Source organism: Haliotis rufescens, unplaced genomic scaffold (genome assembly GCF_023055435.1).
Source record: "Haliotis rufescens isolate VD_foot unplaced genomic scaffold, xgHalRufe1.0.p SCAF_1, whole genome shotgun sequence".
Taxonomy (NCBI): Eukaryota; Metazoa; Mollusca; class Gastropoda; order Lepetellida; family Haliotidae; genus Haliotis; species Haliotis rufescens.
In genome coordinates, this window is record NW_025963779.1 from 76023874 (window position 1) to 76043106 (window position 19233).

The following is a 19233-nucleotide window of genomic DNA, read 5'->3' on the forward strand; positions in this document are numbered from 1 at the left end:
TTTATAACGACGTGTTGATGCTGACTAAGCTTTTTTTTTGTAGTTGTCATTTGGTTACAACGCGAGAGGCGTTTACTTTAGGCTTAATCAGCAAGTCACCTCATACATACCAAACGTTAAAAAATCACCTCGTTCTGACATACTACGAATGTTTCGTTGGCTGTTGGCTGGGCGCCAAGATGAGGTAATAACAATCGGCTCAGCTCCGACGGGATTTTATAGTCTGATAATAACAACCTGCGAGTTCAGATCTCTAAACGAAGCTAGCTCGGAATTGTTATGCAATGAGAGAGAGCGTTCAATTGTTCACGCTGTGTCAACAGTGGGATTCGGTCAATATAGATAAGAGGCAGATTAAACAGTTAAGCTAATTAAACATTGTCATTGGCCTTCAATGATATATACTAATTAATTGAAACCTTGTTTTAAGGATCGATAAGGCCACGACTGATATGTTGTAAATATGGTTGAAACTTGTTATTATGGCTGGCATTGTAAATACGTCTGACGGGGTCGTAAATATAGATGAAATTGTGGGAAATATAGTTGACATGGCCGTAAATATAGCTGAAATTGTCGGAAATATAGTTGACATGGCCGTAAATAGGGCTGAATCTGTCGTGAATAATTTAGCTGCCGTACGGTTGAAACTTTGGTGATATTTACCATGGTAGACAGGGATGAATTTATTGCTGATATTGATACGGTGGTAGACATTGTTGACACTTGGTGTGATCCCGTGGCCGCGTCATACCAAAAGATGTTGACAGTGATACCTGCTGTTACTCTATTTGATACTGGTCAGCTCGGAGTAGTCCTGCACCATGACCGTGGAATATATTTATTTTATGAAAAAAATAAAACAAAAGCAAGTCTAGCTAGCTCAAGCTAGCTCTATTCTGAAATCAGCATAGGGAATTTTTTTTATTCTTAGAGTCAAGAAGGATATTGTGTAATATAAGATTTCAGAGACTAAATGTTAGTCTAAGCTCGGAGTTACGACCCCACATCAACAGTCACATCTACAAATAGAACTAACCTAAATATGTATCACATAACAACCAGCAATTCAACGTAATTCACCATGCCACAAATACATACGCCCGCCAGACTAGTGTCCTAATATGTGCAAACACTTCCATATACACAAAAGGATTAAATGTACGTACTGGGAATGAACAAAGCAATTATGCGTTGCATTTTTTTTTTAAAAAGCAATGGCATTTAGAAAATTAGAAATATCCTCAGCATATCGCATGTAATCTTCTCCCATGATAATTCATCTGTGTGTTTAATGTTAATGCGTGTATCTGTCACGCCAGCGTTTCCTATACATAATTGCCGGTTAATGTTCTACATACAGTAACATTATACGCCAAGTGCGACAGGTTTTCTATTTATACATGAATTTATATTTCGCATTATCATGCGAGATTAGTGTAGAGTTGCTTGAACTGGCTGACAGGACGCGTTTTGGAGTGAAAAAGCATTGTGAAAAAGCAATCAGTCTCAGGAGAAGGATTTACGTTCAAATGACACTTCCCTTGCAACACTGCACATAAAAAATCAAAGAAATAGTTTTTACGAAGCAGCGCATGCATAATTAAAGCGAAATATAGCGTCCTTCTAGAAGTGTCATGTGAAAACAGTGAACAGTTGTTGAACATTAGAGCAGCATTTTTGCCCTCATTCATTCGGGAGATGTAACGTACAATGTTATGCCATTACACGTCTGGTAAAAGCATTGGAGCTCTACCGAAACCTGTCAGTCTGTCGCACTCAAGGGAAAAAGTTAAGCGAAGCCTGCGAAAACAACCTTGCATTCAGCTAACTCTCAGGTCTGTCGGTAGTTACTTGCGCTTAGTTTTTGTAAAACCAGTCCGGTTTGATGTAAAAACCACGAGAAAATATATACGATTTAAGAAATACAGACAGTAGAAGATATGACAAGCTGGTAAAAAAAAGTCATGAGAATATTTAAGCACTTAAAGGCATTCTTAGTACAAATCCATAATGTTTTTACGAGATTACAAAAATGATAAACTTGGGTTTCATTTTCAAAAAGACGTTGGCTGTTAAACTAATAAAACACAGACGGTATTCGGTTTTATTTTCATTCATAAATATGTCTAATTTTTGTAACACCTTAAAAAAAGAACGAAAACTTGGAATTGGAAACTGTTAGTTAACCCGAACTGAAACTTCCGCTTAAAAAATAATTCCTCGCAGATAAAATTATGGTATCCTAGATACACCGAGGTGTGTGTTTTGGCTTGGAAAAAAGATTAGATATAATGACATGTATGTAATATTTCAAAATCGTGGGAGAGAGAGGGTGAGAAAGTGATTGCATGGCATGTGTTCGTTCTGTGTGCATGGGCGCATTTGGGAGCAATGAGGGATGTCGATAAAAGTCCTACCAGACCTGCCAATTCGCTGTTGCACTGCTCTCGGATAGGGTTGTGCAGCAGCCGGGCAAGGTTAACAGACGCCATATGTCTAATATCTAGATCTGCTGCTCGGAAAGAGCTTCATTTAAACATTTCTAAATTTAAAGGGTGTAGTCCTGTCGAGTAACATCGAAGTTTTTTGTCACAGGTGGCGCCATCAGAATAATTGACCAATTAAATCAAATTATTAACTACTGTACAAAGAGAAAGACAGACATGCAGATCGAAAGACAGACACAGCGAGAGAAAAGAGAGTTAAATGAATGGATATACTGGATACAGAGGAACATAGGGCTACACTACATACCGCGGATATGATTAAGTCTTTTAATTCAGCAACACCCTTCCTAAGAACACCAACTTCCTTTATCTTAGGAATGGCACAATTTCTCAAAGAAATCATCATAGAAATAATACAACTATTTCTTTGAAGTGTGACAAATGCGCAAGTGCTGCATTCTGAGTGCATGAGTGCGCGGCCCAAACATAACGTGCAGCAGATTCTCACATGCTTCGAATGGACGTTTAAGTGCGCTCGAATTATAACTCTTTCATGGGCGCAATCAATCCACTAAACCAATAAGTAGAAACACTTGCATACACGTGAAAGAAAAAACAAGCAACTGCCATTTTGCCTTGGGCTGAGCCTGTAGAATTCTCCACATTAGGCGGTGTAAACCCGTTATTAGTCGTGACCGTGGTGTTTATGACTGCACTGCACTACATGCTTGAGTAATCTCCAACACAAACTTTCATCATTGGATGAAAGCGGCTTTTGCCTTTGTTTAGTGGCTGATGTGTTCAGCTAACTATGAACAACGTGCCATTGATGATAGGAAACGTTCTTTGGACATGCCCAATGGGGGTTGAATCTGCTCTGACAGGACATGTTTGGCAGCGATGGTCATATAATATATTTGCTGGAAAAGTTAAAACGTTTTTGACAAATTGGTTGCGCAGGATAAAGATTTAATTGCAATGGGAAAATATTTTGAAAAAAATATAATAAAAAAGAGATACACATGGGGGATTATTGTGGATTTAGTGAGTTCATATTTCTAATCATTTTACCCGAAATTCAATAATTTGTTTGATTGGGTTAATATTTCATTTATTTCACCAGCAGCGTTGATGGTTAAATGTCTTTAAAACAGTGTTTTCAATTGGTTATCAAATATTGACGCGGTTTGTTTTATTGCAAACGTCGTTTTGAAAGAAAACATCGATAACAACCACATTTGTAACTGCTTACTCTAGCCTGTTCCGTCTACCCCTATTGTGATTCGACAACTGTCGATGTTTGTTCAAGCCCCTTCGTTTTTGTCTGGTTTGTGCAAAAAGCATATGCGTCACCGGAAACAAAATATATCAGTCTAACACACTCTCTGTTTTGATCTGTTTCAAGTGTATGCAATAAAACCAAAATACCCGCACTCAAGAGCCGCATTGAGCGAGTGCACAGGATAAATTCTAACCTACAGACGTGAGTCGTCTATTCTTAGCCCAGAATGCCTGAGTACAAGGAACGGTAACGTTTATATTCAATAGGTGTTGCCTAAATGAAAAGCGTCGGGTTTCAAAGCTGACATTTGTGGTTAAGTGTGACTAGCGTCAAGCACGGTTTATCTTATAGTGTACTTCATTGCTTGTAAGTAAAAGTAAACAACAAACACAGCAGGCCATGAGACGCTCCTATTATCTTGGCATTTGTGAACATAATAGTATGTCTTCCAACATGAAAAGAGACGTTATAATGTAGCTGAAACATTCTATTAAGAGTTATAGGGAAGTCGATAAATGTGTCTTGACGAGTCATGACCTATATATTGAACACACATAATAATGACCTTAATATGTGCACAAGATTTATTCTGTGTTATTTTCATAAATATGGAATACTCGCTCGTCAGGTACCAGAACTATTCACTCGTTTCATATAATTGGTATTACACGGGAGCTCATTTAGTATTTTATTTATTACTTGCCGTTTATTACCTTTTTAGAATTTGACTGTCGTGTGTAAATAGGCAGACATTTACGCTATCCACGGTATAATCCAATTGAGATTAAGATAATAATACTTCAAAAAGGTCAAATGTTGATACTTATTAGTTTCATACCATTCATCGGCCCACCTTTAGAATTCAGGGTCCGTTTCACAAAAGCTATCGTCGCGCTAGGATTTTTAATAACTCGCATATACCAAGACGTACGAGTTTCGTTGCGATACGATCGCCTTGTGGAACGGGGCCCTGCACCACAAAGTTTACAATCACGTCACAATACCCTATGACGTAATTTGTGGAATTTTGTTGCAAGATCCACCAGCGAAACAATGCAATGTGACGTCAGCCTAGCAAACAAGGTTGCTGTGGTCTTCAAGTGTGCATAACTCATCTCAGTGTTCTATTTTTATCTCTACACGCAATGTCGTTGACGTTGAGAGTTGTCAATGTTTGTTCGTGAAATTTGTTCCCGCAGTACATTAGCATTGGTATTACACAATTTGTAACACAGCTGTGTGTTTATTAAACAAGTGATCTCTTCACTGGCAAGTAATAGTTTTGTTTATTGACTGCATGGTACTAGGCCTGCGCCATGACTGCGGCATGACTGCGCCATGACTTGATAAACATAGGCAGCCTGAAATCAGCATTAGAAAATAATTAGAAAGATTTTTTTGTGTAATAAAGGAATGGCGCCTTTATCTCGACATACAGTTCAAGACGGTACAACTTCATGGTTCCGGCACTTCGCTTGTCTTGATATACAAAAAAGTTTGTGATCATGAATATTTTAGATATATTTATATGAAATTGTGTGCTCAGTCTTCACTATCCCCCAAAATATTTATGATCCGTCATTTGGCCAAAAGACTGAGTGAACGAGTTTTCACTGTATGTTCATATCATATGTTCATTTTTTACATGATCTTTTTTTTTCTCATCCCATACGAAGAAGATTTGAACTGCTAATCATTACAGAAGCTGTATGCAGACTGAACCTACTCACCTACATGACTCACATCCTACTATTGTATATGGTATTGCTCTATGTTACAGGTGTTTAGTCAGGGAGGAACAAGCAACGCACCGGTATACCGAGTGCGTTTTGCTCAACTGCGGATGGACTGTTATAACACGGCTGCAGGATGAGGAGCCAAGGACTGTGTGTGCTCCCCAGGCAGTTTAACTTGTTTCATTCTCCAGGAGTTATCGCTGGGGCGAGATCAAGCGAAATCTCTACAATGAATTTGCATCACAATGCTTTGCAGGCCATTGTGATGTCATTGGTTACCATGACGTCAGAAACAAATGACATCGCTTTTCTTTCGGTCACTGAAGCTTGTTGAAGCAACATTAAACATGTGGGCAGAATGATTTGGGATGATAAAAAGAATCTTACCCTTGTGTTTGATATAAACTACATCAACACTCGTCGAAAATAGTTAAAAGCCTTGGCAGGCCTCGAAGTTTAATACGTTTTTTTACTCGTGTTGATGTACATGTATTTGATCTCAAAAGATACAAGAGTAAGAGTCTCTGTTTAGCCTCCCCACCACAGCCCTCTGCTGTTGATTCCATCGTTCACCTGGAGAACGTATTTTTAAAGGCTGTATACTGTATGTCTCCTACATAAACTAAGTGATACTTTTTTCTTTAAAAAACATGATTTGTGCATCTTTACAGTTTGGCCAGGGTACTTGTGTTATCTTCAAAGTTAAACTTAATCGTTGTTCTCTCAGATTGTATTAGTGAGTGAGTGAGGATTCGGGTATAGCTTGAAAGTTATAACCATTAGTATGCTCATACTACCGGGTCTTAACTATGGATTAGAGCTAAACATAACCAGTTAGATATGGAAAGGAGCTAAACAGCAAATAAGATATGAGATAAACATGACCAGTTCGATCTTAATTAGATCTAAACAAAACCACCAGATATTGAGTAGACCTAAACAGATATGAGATAAACATAACCACTTATATATGGATTAGAGCTAAACATAACCAGTTGGATATGGAGTAGAGCTAAACATAACCAGTTGGATATGGAGTAGAGCTAAACATAACCAGTTAGATATGGAGTAGAGCTAAACATAACCAGTTGGATATGGAGTAGAGCTAAACATAACCAGTTGGATATGGATTAGAGCTAAACATAACCAGTTGGATATGGAGTAGAGCTAAACATAACCAGTTGGATATGGAGTAGAGCTAAACATAACCAGTTGGATATGGAATAGAGCTAAACATAACCAGTTGGATATGGAGTAGAGCTAAACATAACCAGTTAGATATGGAGTAGAGCTAAACATAACCAGTTAGATATGGAGTAGAGCTAAACATAACCAGTTAGATATGGAGTAGAGCTAAACATAACCAGTTAGATATGGAGTAGAGCTAAACATAACCAGTCAGATATGAGATAAAAAATAGCCAGTTAAACATGAGAAGAGCTAAACATAACCAGTTGAACTATGATAATAGTTTTAGTCTTCTTGTTGGCAGGAAATCCTTTGTGTTCAGCGGAGGTATGCCGATAATCTGGAACAGACGGATATAAACACTCGATGGCTTTGCTTTCTTGATTAGTTTTGTGTTTTTGTTCCTTTTTAGTTCATTTAATTATCATGTTTCTCCTCTGGTTGAAACATTCCTTGCATCATGCTTATATAGTTATTACGTACTGTTTATTTTGTTACGTTCTCATTTGTCATATCGAGGCCCTCCCCTTGTATATGCTGTGATGGGCGTTCCGTTTGGAAAATAAGTTCATATTGAGTTATGTAAAATATGCTGTATTTGCAGTACAACATTTACCCTGCCCCTTGAGAGTGTTTTGCACAATAACATATCTTGAAACTATCGGCGCGTTTGTGGTAATGATTGTTTCACTGTTAATCCAATACTGATTCTTCAACACCAATAAATATATTTAGCTAATTGGTGTAGCATCAAGGGTATTCGTTATTCCTTGCGCATCGTGCGTCATTAAAAGTTTCTGAAATGAACACAAAGGACACTTGGCTGAATGCCAATGGCGCATTTCAGAGCTGTTCATTGTTCTCAAGCTGCGTTAATCTTTATTGTCGCATGTTTATGACTGAACACTAGTTTCTTCGGTAAAGTGTTATTCAATACTGAAAAGGTTCAATACCTAAATTTGCAATGCTCATTTATTGTTAAAGATTGGATGTTCAAAGGACTGCGAGTCCAGGTTACAAACATCTATTTAAAGTCTCAGAATCATCTTCAAAGTCTCCGAATGATATTGTCCCTGATGTTGAATGTTCGGGTTCAAAAAATTCCAAAATCTAATCTTCAAAATTTCAGCTCGACCGCGTGCACAATGACCATGTCTCGGCACATGTGTGTTCTGTATGTGTGTGGGCCTGTACTTCACACACAGACTATCCTGCCTCGCGGCATGTGAAGTTTCCCAGCTCGACAGTAAAAACCTGGTAAAATCTTTCCCACAAAAACCAGTCATCCTAGGGCAAACCATTCAAATCCTAAAAAGATCCCAGATACCGAAGAAGTTTCCATTTCACTGAATTCTCATTTGGGTTTACATCTTTCAAGGAAAAAACAATTACGACCTAAAAGACAAAAAGTGAATATTTTACACGCTTTCGAAGAAATTGGATCTGAAAAGAGACGCAGAAGGTCGGATTGCATAAGGCGCTCCAAGTAGCCCCGCCATCGACCGCGTCTGATTGCTTGACTCTATTGTTCGGTGGCGGCTAGGGAGCGGGTTGTTGGGAAGCTGGATGTAATACTACCTGCTAAAGTGTTTGAAGTACCCTTAGGAAGTGAATATTAACAGACCTGTCTGGCTGATAGGTTTAGAACAGTTTCTGTTTTATCAATCTCGGTGAAGATTGCCATCACACCCAGATTCTGTGATGGGAGTTATTTTAGTTCACATGGTCATGTGTAGTTCCTAACAAGGAGAGTGTGCGTGCCATTTTATCTATCTCTTTATCTGATCTTATAGCATAGCACATGGAACTATCTAATCCTCAAGTCTGTATAAAAGGGGGCATCATGATATAAATCCACCTCATAGGTCGGACAAACAACAACTAGATTTGGGTAAAAGCAACTAGACCTTCCTGATTTTCACTAGTCTCCGACTAGTTGACTAGTGGTCCGGTAAAACCAAGCACATGTTGAAAATGAACGATGAAACCAATGGTTTTATTTCATATCATCTTAAATATCATGTTCAAACACATATATTTATCTAAGGTCAAATCCTTTCCAGGAGTAATTATCTTTCCATATGTCTCTGTGGAATTAAACTGACCCTTCCTGAGCCTATCCCTCTGGCCCCTCACAACACAAAAGCCATGCCTTGATTTCCACCTAACCATATTACCCCAAAGCTTCGATAAATCACCCTGTCGTTTCAAAGTTAATATCTGGTGGCACTGAATAAGCAAATAAATTAACTTTCAAAGGATTGACACTCGTGAAGGATTTATTTCAGAGCAGAGACTGGATATCCTTAGGTTATCAGAGTCTTTGGAGGAGCCTGGCTTGAGGAAGGTAATTAAAGGCCTTCCAGGTGGCGAAATGTCACTGTAAGAGCAGCCTCATAAAAACAACATGCACTGTGTGTAGATCTCAATAAAGTTTGTTTATTATACAAACAATGTAGAACTCATTCAAGCAACTTAATGGGCACTGGGGCCCTCAACGGGTGGCAAAATGATGAAATCTTGACTAATGATTAATGTGCCTAGCTCACAACAGCCATACATATATACACACCCACTCACACCATTCACACTGGCAAAACGTTCTAAATGTAAAAACAATAGAATAATACACAAATAAAACGTCTCTTTTTTCTGATGTACATACTACAGCAAAGCTCTATGGCCTATAGACTTATATGAGGATATATAAACTGGCTCTACTTGCCAGGGAACAAATAGTACGAGCTGCCACAGAAATCCACTCGAACACAACCACCACAAATAGTGACGGCCATATTGAAGTTATTTCAAACAAGCCTGTATGGGGTGGTCCCTTGGAAAGAAAAAATGTTTCATGATGTTATGCACTGGTAAATAAGTGACATTAGTCAGTCGATTGATGTTTTCATTACACCTTGCATTCTTCAAACAAATCATGATGAAAGCAAGCACGTGTCTCTAGCACAGCACTGCCTCCGATAACACATTGTGAAGCCCCTCTCCAAGGGACGAGTGCGGGTAACACCATAGAACTGTGAGTTACAATAAAATGCTGTTTGTTTTTCCTGAACACAAATGTACACAGTTCTAGAGAAACAGGACACATGTGTGATTAGAACCACACAGAGTTCACAGATAGCCCAGGGCCCATTGTTTGGAGTCCTACTCGGGGTAAGCTCACACTTTCAGAAAGGAAGATAAAATGGCTGTCATACCACCAGCTCCCCAGGCCACGACAGACGAACCGGTATATCATTCCTCCTTCAAACTGGCACCCTGTGTATAGAGTTACATGTCCCACAGTAGAGGATACGCTATATGAGACGCCGGCAATATATTATTGTCCAAACATCCCAATATGAGCACACTCAGTCCATCCTTGATAGTCCGGGGCTTGTCAAAAACAAGTTTTGTTCCTGTGAATTGTTTACAGTCATTTCTTGTCCAATATGTATGTAATCCCAGTCCTTTAATCATTTATTCACAGTGTTATAGAGATAAGTCTCCACAACGTATAATATTCAATATTCAATTATTTAAACTGCTCCTGCAGTTTAAGTGTGTGATCAAAGTTTAAGCATCCACAGTCCCTGGCTGATTAAATTTCACAGCACAGTATTTGAAATGTGCCCATTTAGATTATGGCAGTAATAAAACATTTATGCACAAGTCAATTAGGACATAAAATATTATTCCTCCCCAGAAGGATGATATACTTGAATTGGCTAGCTGCCAATTCTTCAAGCGTTTCTCTGCAGGCATTGCGCCTTCTGCACCAAATGTAATGTTTTATCACAATATTCGCCCCTGGATCTTGTTTACAGACCACACAGCACTCTTTAATACCAATCCACAATGAAACCAGGTCGATTCAAAATCAAATTCAATCATTTTCATAGCAAACTTGATTTGCCACTTGCTCAACAATCTCTTAAACTTTAATGGAATCCAAATAAATAAGCTTATCACTTAATGCTGGGATCATTTTCCATGTCAGAAGTAGGTCCATCAAATTCCACAATTTGCATGCAACACATCCATCAGCGTAGATTATCCACAGGGTAATATGGTACTCCATTATCCATCAATCTTGTCAATTCGTGATGTTTTCAATTCCACTTTTATATTCTACCAAACCATATTTGGAGGTTAGGTTTCACTTTTACATCTTTCCATGCCCTTATTTGGAGTTGTATGGATGCTGCATGGCGGCAGTTGCAGCAGCTGAATGAGACATCAACATTGGAGCTGTAATGAAAAGAAGACAATTAAGAATAATGCTGAGCATTCATTCTAAAATAAAATTAATTTCCAATTTATTACCTCAACTGATTGAAAAAAGCCATGAAAGCATTTCAAAATAATCGGATAAAGAAGTGCAAGGTTCACTGACAGTATTGATTACCAAATGTTAACTGGGATATTAAAATTATGTTTCATTTGATATTTAGTTAAAAAACTGAAAGTCTTTCTTCTCTGGTTTGGGATAATGAGTTGATAGAAGTATTAATACACAAAGGTGGACTCCAACTCACAATAGCCACTTGTCCTTATTATATTACATGTAGAAAAAAATCAATTAAGATAGCAATCCTACCAATACCTAAATTATTTTTAAAAAGAATCATGTACTATTGCTTGTTTCTAACATGAAATCGTGTGGTAAAGCATATAACAAATTAAGAATAAATGTACACACCAAAAAGAAGTATAAGAACACCCGATTTTTTCATATTACTTCAGTTGATCTGTCATGGCAGGACAGATTAACTACATTAATATGAAAGAATCAGATGTTCTTTAATTTCTTTTGAGTAGTATATAATCCTAGAAAAGAAATGGAATTTTTGAAAGAGACAAAGCCTACAATAGCTAATGTTGAGTAGTGGTAAGAATACAGTAAACTACGGTTATAACGAACACGCTTATAACGAACTGACGGATATAACGAACTAACTTTTTAGTCCCGACTATTTGCTGTAGTATATAGTATATATGCTTATAACGAATTACGGTTATAACGAACTAAAATTAGTAGTCCCTTTGAGTTCGTTATAACCGTAGTTTACTGTATAACAATCTAAGCCCTAAAGAGGAAAGTTGATCATTATTTCTGCCTTCTTGGGCAGGTTACTTGAAACTGAGCAGGAAGTGTTAGGTCAGAACAGTGACAGGAATCCGGCAACTGAGCCAGAAGGCCTTGACAATGGAGGAAAAAGCACTTGGTGAAAGCACCTACTCCATTGCGGTGGATTCGTCTCTTGCCAAGATCAAATTAACACATGTCAGTCTACAATCAATGTCTCCTTGATTTAACACTCTACCAACTTGACAAACATGCAGTCCTATCAAGTCTGCTTCGGTGTTAGCCAAATTACAACACATGCAGAGAATAATCAATAAGTCGACACTGACAGTGCCTTCGTGTGTGACTTATTCATCAGCTCTGTTCACACAAGAGCATACAAAAACCATCCTCCCGTCATAGCATTCCGCATACAGAACATGTTTACTGATTGATGAAACATTAACTGTGTCTTTGGATACGACAACTGCCTGTTTTAAATCCTCTACGCTAACTCATCATTCAGACGATGTTTGGAAGTATGTTTTTTAATGTAAAGCTGATGGCGAAGGCAATATGGTGATATGCAATAGTATGCAGTAGAAGGTTGAGGCCTGAGCATTAACAATAACAACCTAGCGCTACTGGAAACCTGACTTCCCTCCCAAAATAAAAATGTCTTCCCATAACAAATCGTTAGTTTGTACAAGCCAGAGAACATAGGAGTTGAAAGGAAAGTGGGTGTTGAGCCTCAGGGCACCTGCCAGCCAAATGAATGTACTTGGTAAGTGTTTATTTTAAATGTGATCCCTGGACTGGTTGGTGGGATGGGGAGCTTGTGATTGCTTCCATTGCAGCCTACTAGGCCTGGTGTCAGTGCATGGAGCTCGCTCATCACTCATTGGCCTGGCTGGTGTTGAGTGTCAGTGAAGCAAGTGTTGTGCTTTCGAATTATGTAACCCAGGTTTACAGTACTATCAAATTATGTTGCCAAGGGATAGTGAACTGGATGAAGAAAACACGGTGAACATACTGTAATCCAACCCAGATTGTGGAAAAGGATAGTTGGCTGTAATGTGTGAAAATGTAAAGGAATATTTCCCTAAATCATGATAATACAATAAATAAGCAGTATTTCTCTTCATTTAAGGCAATTCCTTTGTTTTGAAAGAAAGAGCATAATTTCTTTACCCTGAAATCAGCCATTAGCTTATTTTCACCACTATTTACCATGTGAATGGAAAAAAACAATCATTCACCAACTGAGGGCAGAGAGGGTATATTATCAGTACACAACAATCTTCCAAACTCTCAAATCAACTCAAAATTCCAGATCCCTGAACACAAAACCAGCACAAAATGCACCAAGCTATTATAGCCCACTACTTAAAGTCCATGTTTAAGTATGGGAGCTGGCACCAGGATCATGTTGTGGAAATGGCCCCTGGTGCATAGATCAGACAAAACATTCAGAAACAAAGGCATGATTAGAAAACCATTTCTTCCAGTTTATCAAAAATGAGACTAGACTGTTATTCTATCTGTACCCATCCAGACACCACATGGATGAACAGTCCATTTCAGCTCTCAATCTGCACTCCAAAGTCTAAACCAGTGAATATCCTATTCTAGAAATAATAGGCCCCAGACATGTGCTGCAGGCTTGAGTAACACGAGAACATCAGATGGATATGATAAGTTGCCCTCTTGCACACAGCCCTTCTGACAGGATATACTGCCTGATAAGCTCTCTTACCACCATTTCAACATGTAATATGGGCGGAGCATCTAGTTGTGATAATATCCAGCTTGTTACAGCATTTCTTCAGTTTCTCTCCTCATCAGATGAAAAGGACCAGGGCCTCAGTTTATTTATCTCATAAGTGAAACATAATTATTGCTGTTCGAGGCAAATATCAAGGCTGCAACAAAGACCTTTCCTTTCATCTTTGGTTTCCGGACGTATGTTATTACAGACAGCAAATAAACCACATCCCATTTCATCTGCGTCTATTTGCGTTGATAATTCAATTTGTGCTCCAATTCATGTTTGTTGGATATTTGAACTTGATGAATTCAGAGGTAGTATAATCAAATGAATCTTCTGGGCATGATACTGAATCATATTTGCATCCGATGATTAAGACCTTATCTGTCAATTATTAATTACAAAAAAAGCGTTTTCTCGTGATTTGTAATATTTTCTGTGTAGAAATGCTTTATTTTTTAACCCGTATGCTAATGGTGTCAAATATACAGTAGAACCTGTGTGCGGAACTAAATTGGATGTTTAACGATGACATCATGACCTGACAAAACCTTGTTTAAATGGCATGTTTGGCTCAACAAATGATTAACTGGGTTTAAAATCAAACAACACTTAGGACTACACCTAAGGTATACACATCACCAATTCAACAGGAAGCTGAACACACTGAACAATTTCAATTAAGTTGATACCGGCAGCGGGTACTGTCTACACAAACCCTAATCAGCCCTGTTCTGCTAATAGCGCCACTTATTAATAATAAATACCACAATCTTATCTGACTAGCAGGCTCTCAGTGGCAATCAATAGGCTAGGCTGAAGGAGAGTTAACAATTGACCAGGCTGGGTGGGACAAGACATGTAGCTAACAGCGGTGGAAGTCCTTGGCTGACAATAAAGGCTATAGCAGCTGCCGGTTCGAATCAGCCATCTGTGTGAGGCTTCTTCCAGCTTTAGTCTTTACTGCAGAACCCTGGAGTCAATATGTAGTCCAAAAAAGCTGAATTTCTAATTTACATCTTGTCTTGGAGAATAAACATTAAAGCCAGTCTCTAGAAGCCATTTGGCTCATTGGTAATGTAGAGGTTTTTTTATCACTGATTGCTTGGAGCGAGCACTGAAGGTTATTTTTATTCCTTGTTTGCAAGGACATGGAGATTCAAAAAGGCAGTTTCAGTGTTAATGTTAAATGTTTGTTCATTGGCATTTGGCAACCTGATCTTTTGTGTCTGTATTTGAACCAGTTTGGCATAAGATATAAAGAATTCATTAAGCTTTACTGAACTCATGCTAATGCATATTATATGCATTTGATACAGGCTCACTTTGGAACTCATAAGCACATGAAATATCAGCACTGTCCAAAATATGAATTTCATTTAATAAATCATGTTCATTAATGTACACATGAATTTACAAAGAGATAAATTCAAATATCAATATCCAATTACAACTTAATCTATCACCCAGGACCAAACAAAAGATTTCATTATTTAGAACCAAGCAAATTAGCATCCATGTAGCAAAATTTAACGTGTTCAAAAGAGGAACCATAAATTTTTAAAGATGGAGAACAGCCAGGCCAATGATGTAGAAAAACTACATTACTAGAGGTCTTCCATCAAACACAAATAGCTTCAGCAAACACCTCCTAGCTAGAGTGTTGCTACAAACTCCCTGCCCTGTTAGAGGACTCCCAAACATTCCTCGCACACCAAATCTACATGGGTCAGAGGGCCCATCGGCCAGGCGTGAAGTGACTGCCTTGTCATACTAGATTCAATCACTTCAAGCTCCACTGCACTAAAGCTTCACTTAATGTCTTTGAAGTGCGAATTAAATGGGCTCACCATGTAGAGATGCAAACCTCTGTATTTAATTATTCAGAAATTGGTAATTTGCAAATTAACTTTTGAATGCCCTTGCTAACATGACCAATCAGGTGTAATTGTCAGTGGTTTAATTACCATTCATGTCAACATTTTGATAGATGATGAAATATATTAAATTGTAGAATGTTGTAACCTGATATTTGATTTCATGGTTAACAAAGTCTATTTTGGACAGAATATATACTGAACAAAAACAGTTAGGCATGACTACTTTGGATGATATTTTTTTAAATTGCATGCTCAGTCCTCTACAAAAAATACTCCCAAAAATATTCATGATCCCTAACTAGTTTTGTTCAGTATATTTGGAAATCTGACAAATGACATGTGATTAACTTGCACTGGCAATTAACATTGCCATAATGTTCATGTGAATAGCAAGTATTTGCTGTACAATAGTGATTGTAGATGACTAACCGTTCCCATTCATTTTCACTTCTCACATTTTCTCATAAAAATAGAAAACTATTTTTCAACAAAGGAAAACTCAGATCATGAAAGAGATGAAGGATAAATATTCTTGTATGACATGTGCTAGTAATTTGGAAAAATATAGTTGAAGAGAGGCAGTATAGTGAAACCTTTCCTTTTCGCGTTCTTCTCGCGTTTCACTCAGCCTGGTGATAATTTACTCCAGCCAGGATTAGCTTGTCAATTACTGCCGAGCTTGCACGGCTCAACTTAATATCCTCACTGCTTCCTCAACCCATGCTGGCATTATTCAACCTGCTTTACAGAAGAATCTCAGTGTAAAATAGCCGATGATATTGCTGGAAAATTACCTAAGTTTAAGTCTGATATTAACTGACACATGTCCTTCAGGATGACTTAACGACCTTGAAACATCTAAACAATTATTGTGGTCCAATGTTCGAATTGTATTGTTTACACTAGCTTTCAGATTAAATTGATAAAACATTTTACATCCATTCTACAAATGCTTCACAAACATCTATGTCCTTCAAAACAACAAATGACTTTGATTAATAAACCTTTAATTTTTCCTCTTTTAAATTCGACCCCAATATTCAGAAATAAAATATTCCCCTACAAATATTATCAAAAAGAGTTTAAATATTCAAAGATAACAAAATACAAATTACAACGCCTAAATGAAACATTTGCCCTTCAAAACTATCCACTGTGCACATCCTCTCCACAACCCCAAGGCTGTAGGGCATCACCCTAACATCTTCTTCCCCCGGGTCAATCCCATCCCTGCTGGAGTCGGATTCGCCTGACCACTTCAACTCCGTCTCTCAGCCAGGGAGATTAGCTCTGTCAATTATTGACAACAGCTTCAGCCAGATCAAGCGACCCCATGTGGGGAGGTCAGTACAGTGAGAGCTCACTGCCAGGGAATTACTGCCCACTGGCCAGCTCGGCTTGACCACCTAGTGACTGCAAACATCAAATGGTTCATCTCCCCAGGGACTCAGCTGTATTGATTGGAATCATTGAGACAAGCTTTTACTTTGTCCTGACTAAACAGGCTAGCTGGTATCCCTGTGATAAACATTGAGCTGTATGTCGAAGGTAAATGGCATGGAAATAGCTGGCAAGCGAAGAGCTGTTCCTTTTATTGGACCATCTTACAGATGACATAACAGGATTGATCACAAATCAAATAAAATCCTCCAACTCAATCTTGAATAATTGTCCGAATTTAATTTCATTTTCACCAGCTTTGTCTTAATTAAAATTTATTACCGAAAGCAAAATTTTCAGATTGATGCCATGGTAAAGCAGTAATCCTATTTGCATGATCAATCAACTGGGAGATTGGGAAAGAACGTAATATGTTAAAGCTAACGACTTGATGTTCCAAGAACAGGAGAGCAAAACATTCCTGATGAAAAGATTACAGTGGCAAGTGCCTGGCCATGGAAGTAGCTTTATGTACAGACAGTGAGTATCTATGGAGTCGAAAACAGAGAAGGAAGTGGACTAGCATGCTTTCAGCTTGAGGAGCTTCCCCTGGCAACTCTCCAATTGCTAGCATTGATTGAGTGGCTGATGGGGGAAGCATGCACTGACTCAATAAATCAAGCTAGGATGTTACAGCAGAAAAAGCTAAATTAAGTACACAGGTCTCCACTGACAAGTTTCTTTTCTCAGCGGTTTCCCATCTGTTGAAATCATCAACCTTTTTTCATAATAGGGATCAAATTAATCAGATGGTGAATAGTATCAGTTTTTAATTGTCCTTTTGATAAGCAGATGTTCTCTGATCAGAAACATCGATGGGCTGTTGCAGTGTTCTCGGGGAGAATCTGTTAGATGTGGAATAATGCTGTTTTTATGGGTTGGGATGATGATGAACGTATTTGAGGAGATGCCTTGCTCTTGAGATGAATTGTGTGCAATAAATTCACCATACTACAGCAATTTTATATTTTTGTTGCCATTATCGTCAAGCAAATGTTTATTGGTGGCTGTTTCAGCCGAGGAATGTATTAGGAATTCTATTGTGATAAGAGATGGCAACAAAATGCTGGCTGTAAAATATTCATGCTCATGAATAATGTATATTTACTTCCATAACACTGCAATTGCAGGAATACCGTTCAATCAGCACAATATGTTACCACGAAAATTATATATTTTTGCTTACACGATGATTATTTTTTAGTCTCATTAATCTTGCAACCTTATTTGCATGCTACTCACAGTACAACTGTTTATTATTCATGCTTTCACAACTCATGTTATTTCCATTTTCCTTTGTGTAGATGTTTGTACATGTAAGTTTATTGTTTATTTTTCAGTTGTTATGTGGATATTTTCACAAATGGAATATTAATGCAACAGATATTATATTATCTGAGAACTTGCACTAAATACAGTGAGTGTACATTAACATCAATCGTTGTATTGATCAGAAAAAAAGATCTTATTTCTATATTATCATGGTTTGGTTGTGTAATGGTGCTGGCATCAATGACCCATAAGACACTCTATCTATGTATGGGATGAAAGAATTCTGACAATTATCTAACAATGACTAGTCTCCCTGACACTGTGCTGGGATACAGAGCGAGAGAGGAAACTAAGGACAGCCCCAGAGATATCAAGAAATAGAAGAATGCTATTATCCTCACCGAAAAGGCAATAAAACGAAAATTGGTACTTTAAATTTTGTTCATCATTTTCACAAAAACTGCATTTAAAAGGAAATAAATGCTTCAAACAATACACTAAACAGCATGAAGCATTTATAACTGTCCATACAAATACTAAGGTTGGTTGGGCAATTGGAAACTAGCCTAATTTTCTAAGTTTTAATGTAAACAACACTAGACTGCACCCAGTCACCAGTTCATTTCCACACCGCCCAACAATACACTTCAAACCCTCGTTTCCAGGTGGAAAAGAGAAGGCTGATAAAACTCAGTCAATCAAGGCTGAAATGTCTCTGCGACACGCCATAGCAATTATGACTCAATGATAGATCAACTATATTCATCCAACTATCCAAGCCTTCCTCTAAAACGCACAGCCCTTTCAGACCATCAGTGTGGCAGGCTGCAGGTTTCTAAAGGGCTTTCGCTAAACTTGTCAGGTTGAACATTGAAGGCAGATGGGAAAATTTTCTCTATGGGCTCAGGAAAAAGATGGCTTCTGAGTGTTAACTACATTTAATGAATCACTTTGTTGATGGATGAATATGGTTTGAATTGGTCCAAAGAGCTTTCAATGCCTCTCTTAGACTGCCAAGTTGAGTAGATGAATTGATTTCAGGACATTTTAAGGAAAGCATTTGGATTTCAAAGACAAGTAGTGAGCTTTTAATAAATGTAAAGATTGCTAATTTTTCCTCCATTGAGAGACAACAGATTTTAAATGGTCCCG

At 38.0% G+C, this 19233-nt stretch overlaps 1 protein-coding gene across 5 annotated transcripts in view; it reads right to left on the reverse strand.

The window, feature by feature from the left end:
- Positions 1 to 9075: 9075 nt before the first annotated feature.
- LOC124115574 (zinc finger protein 608-like) overlaps positions 9076 to 19233 on the reverse strand; it is a 28670-nt gene continuing 18512 nt past the window's right edge. For all 5 annotated transcript variants that reach the window (XM_046476620.2, XM_046476616.2, XM_046476619.2 and 2 more), the window contains exon 6: positions 9076 to 10904. In XM_046476620.2, the coding sequence (XP_046332576.1) occupies positions 10837 to 10904 (68 nt within the window). In that variant the 3' untranslated portion in view covers positions 9076 to 10836. The remainder of the gene's footprint in view (positions 10905 to 19233) is intronic.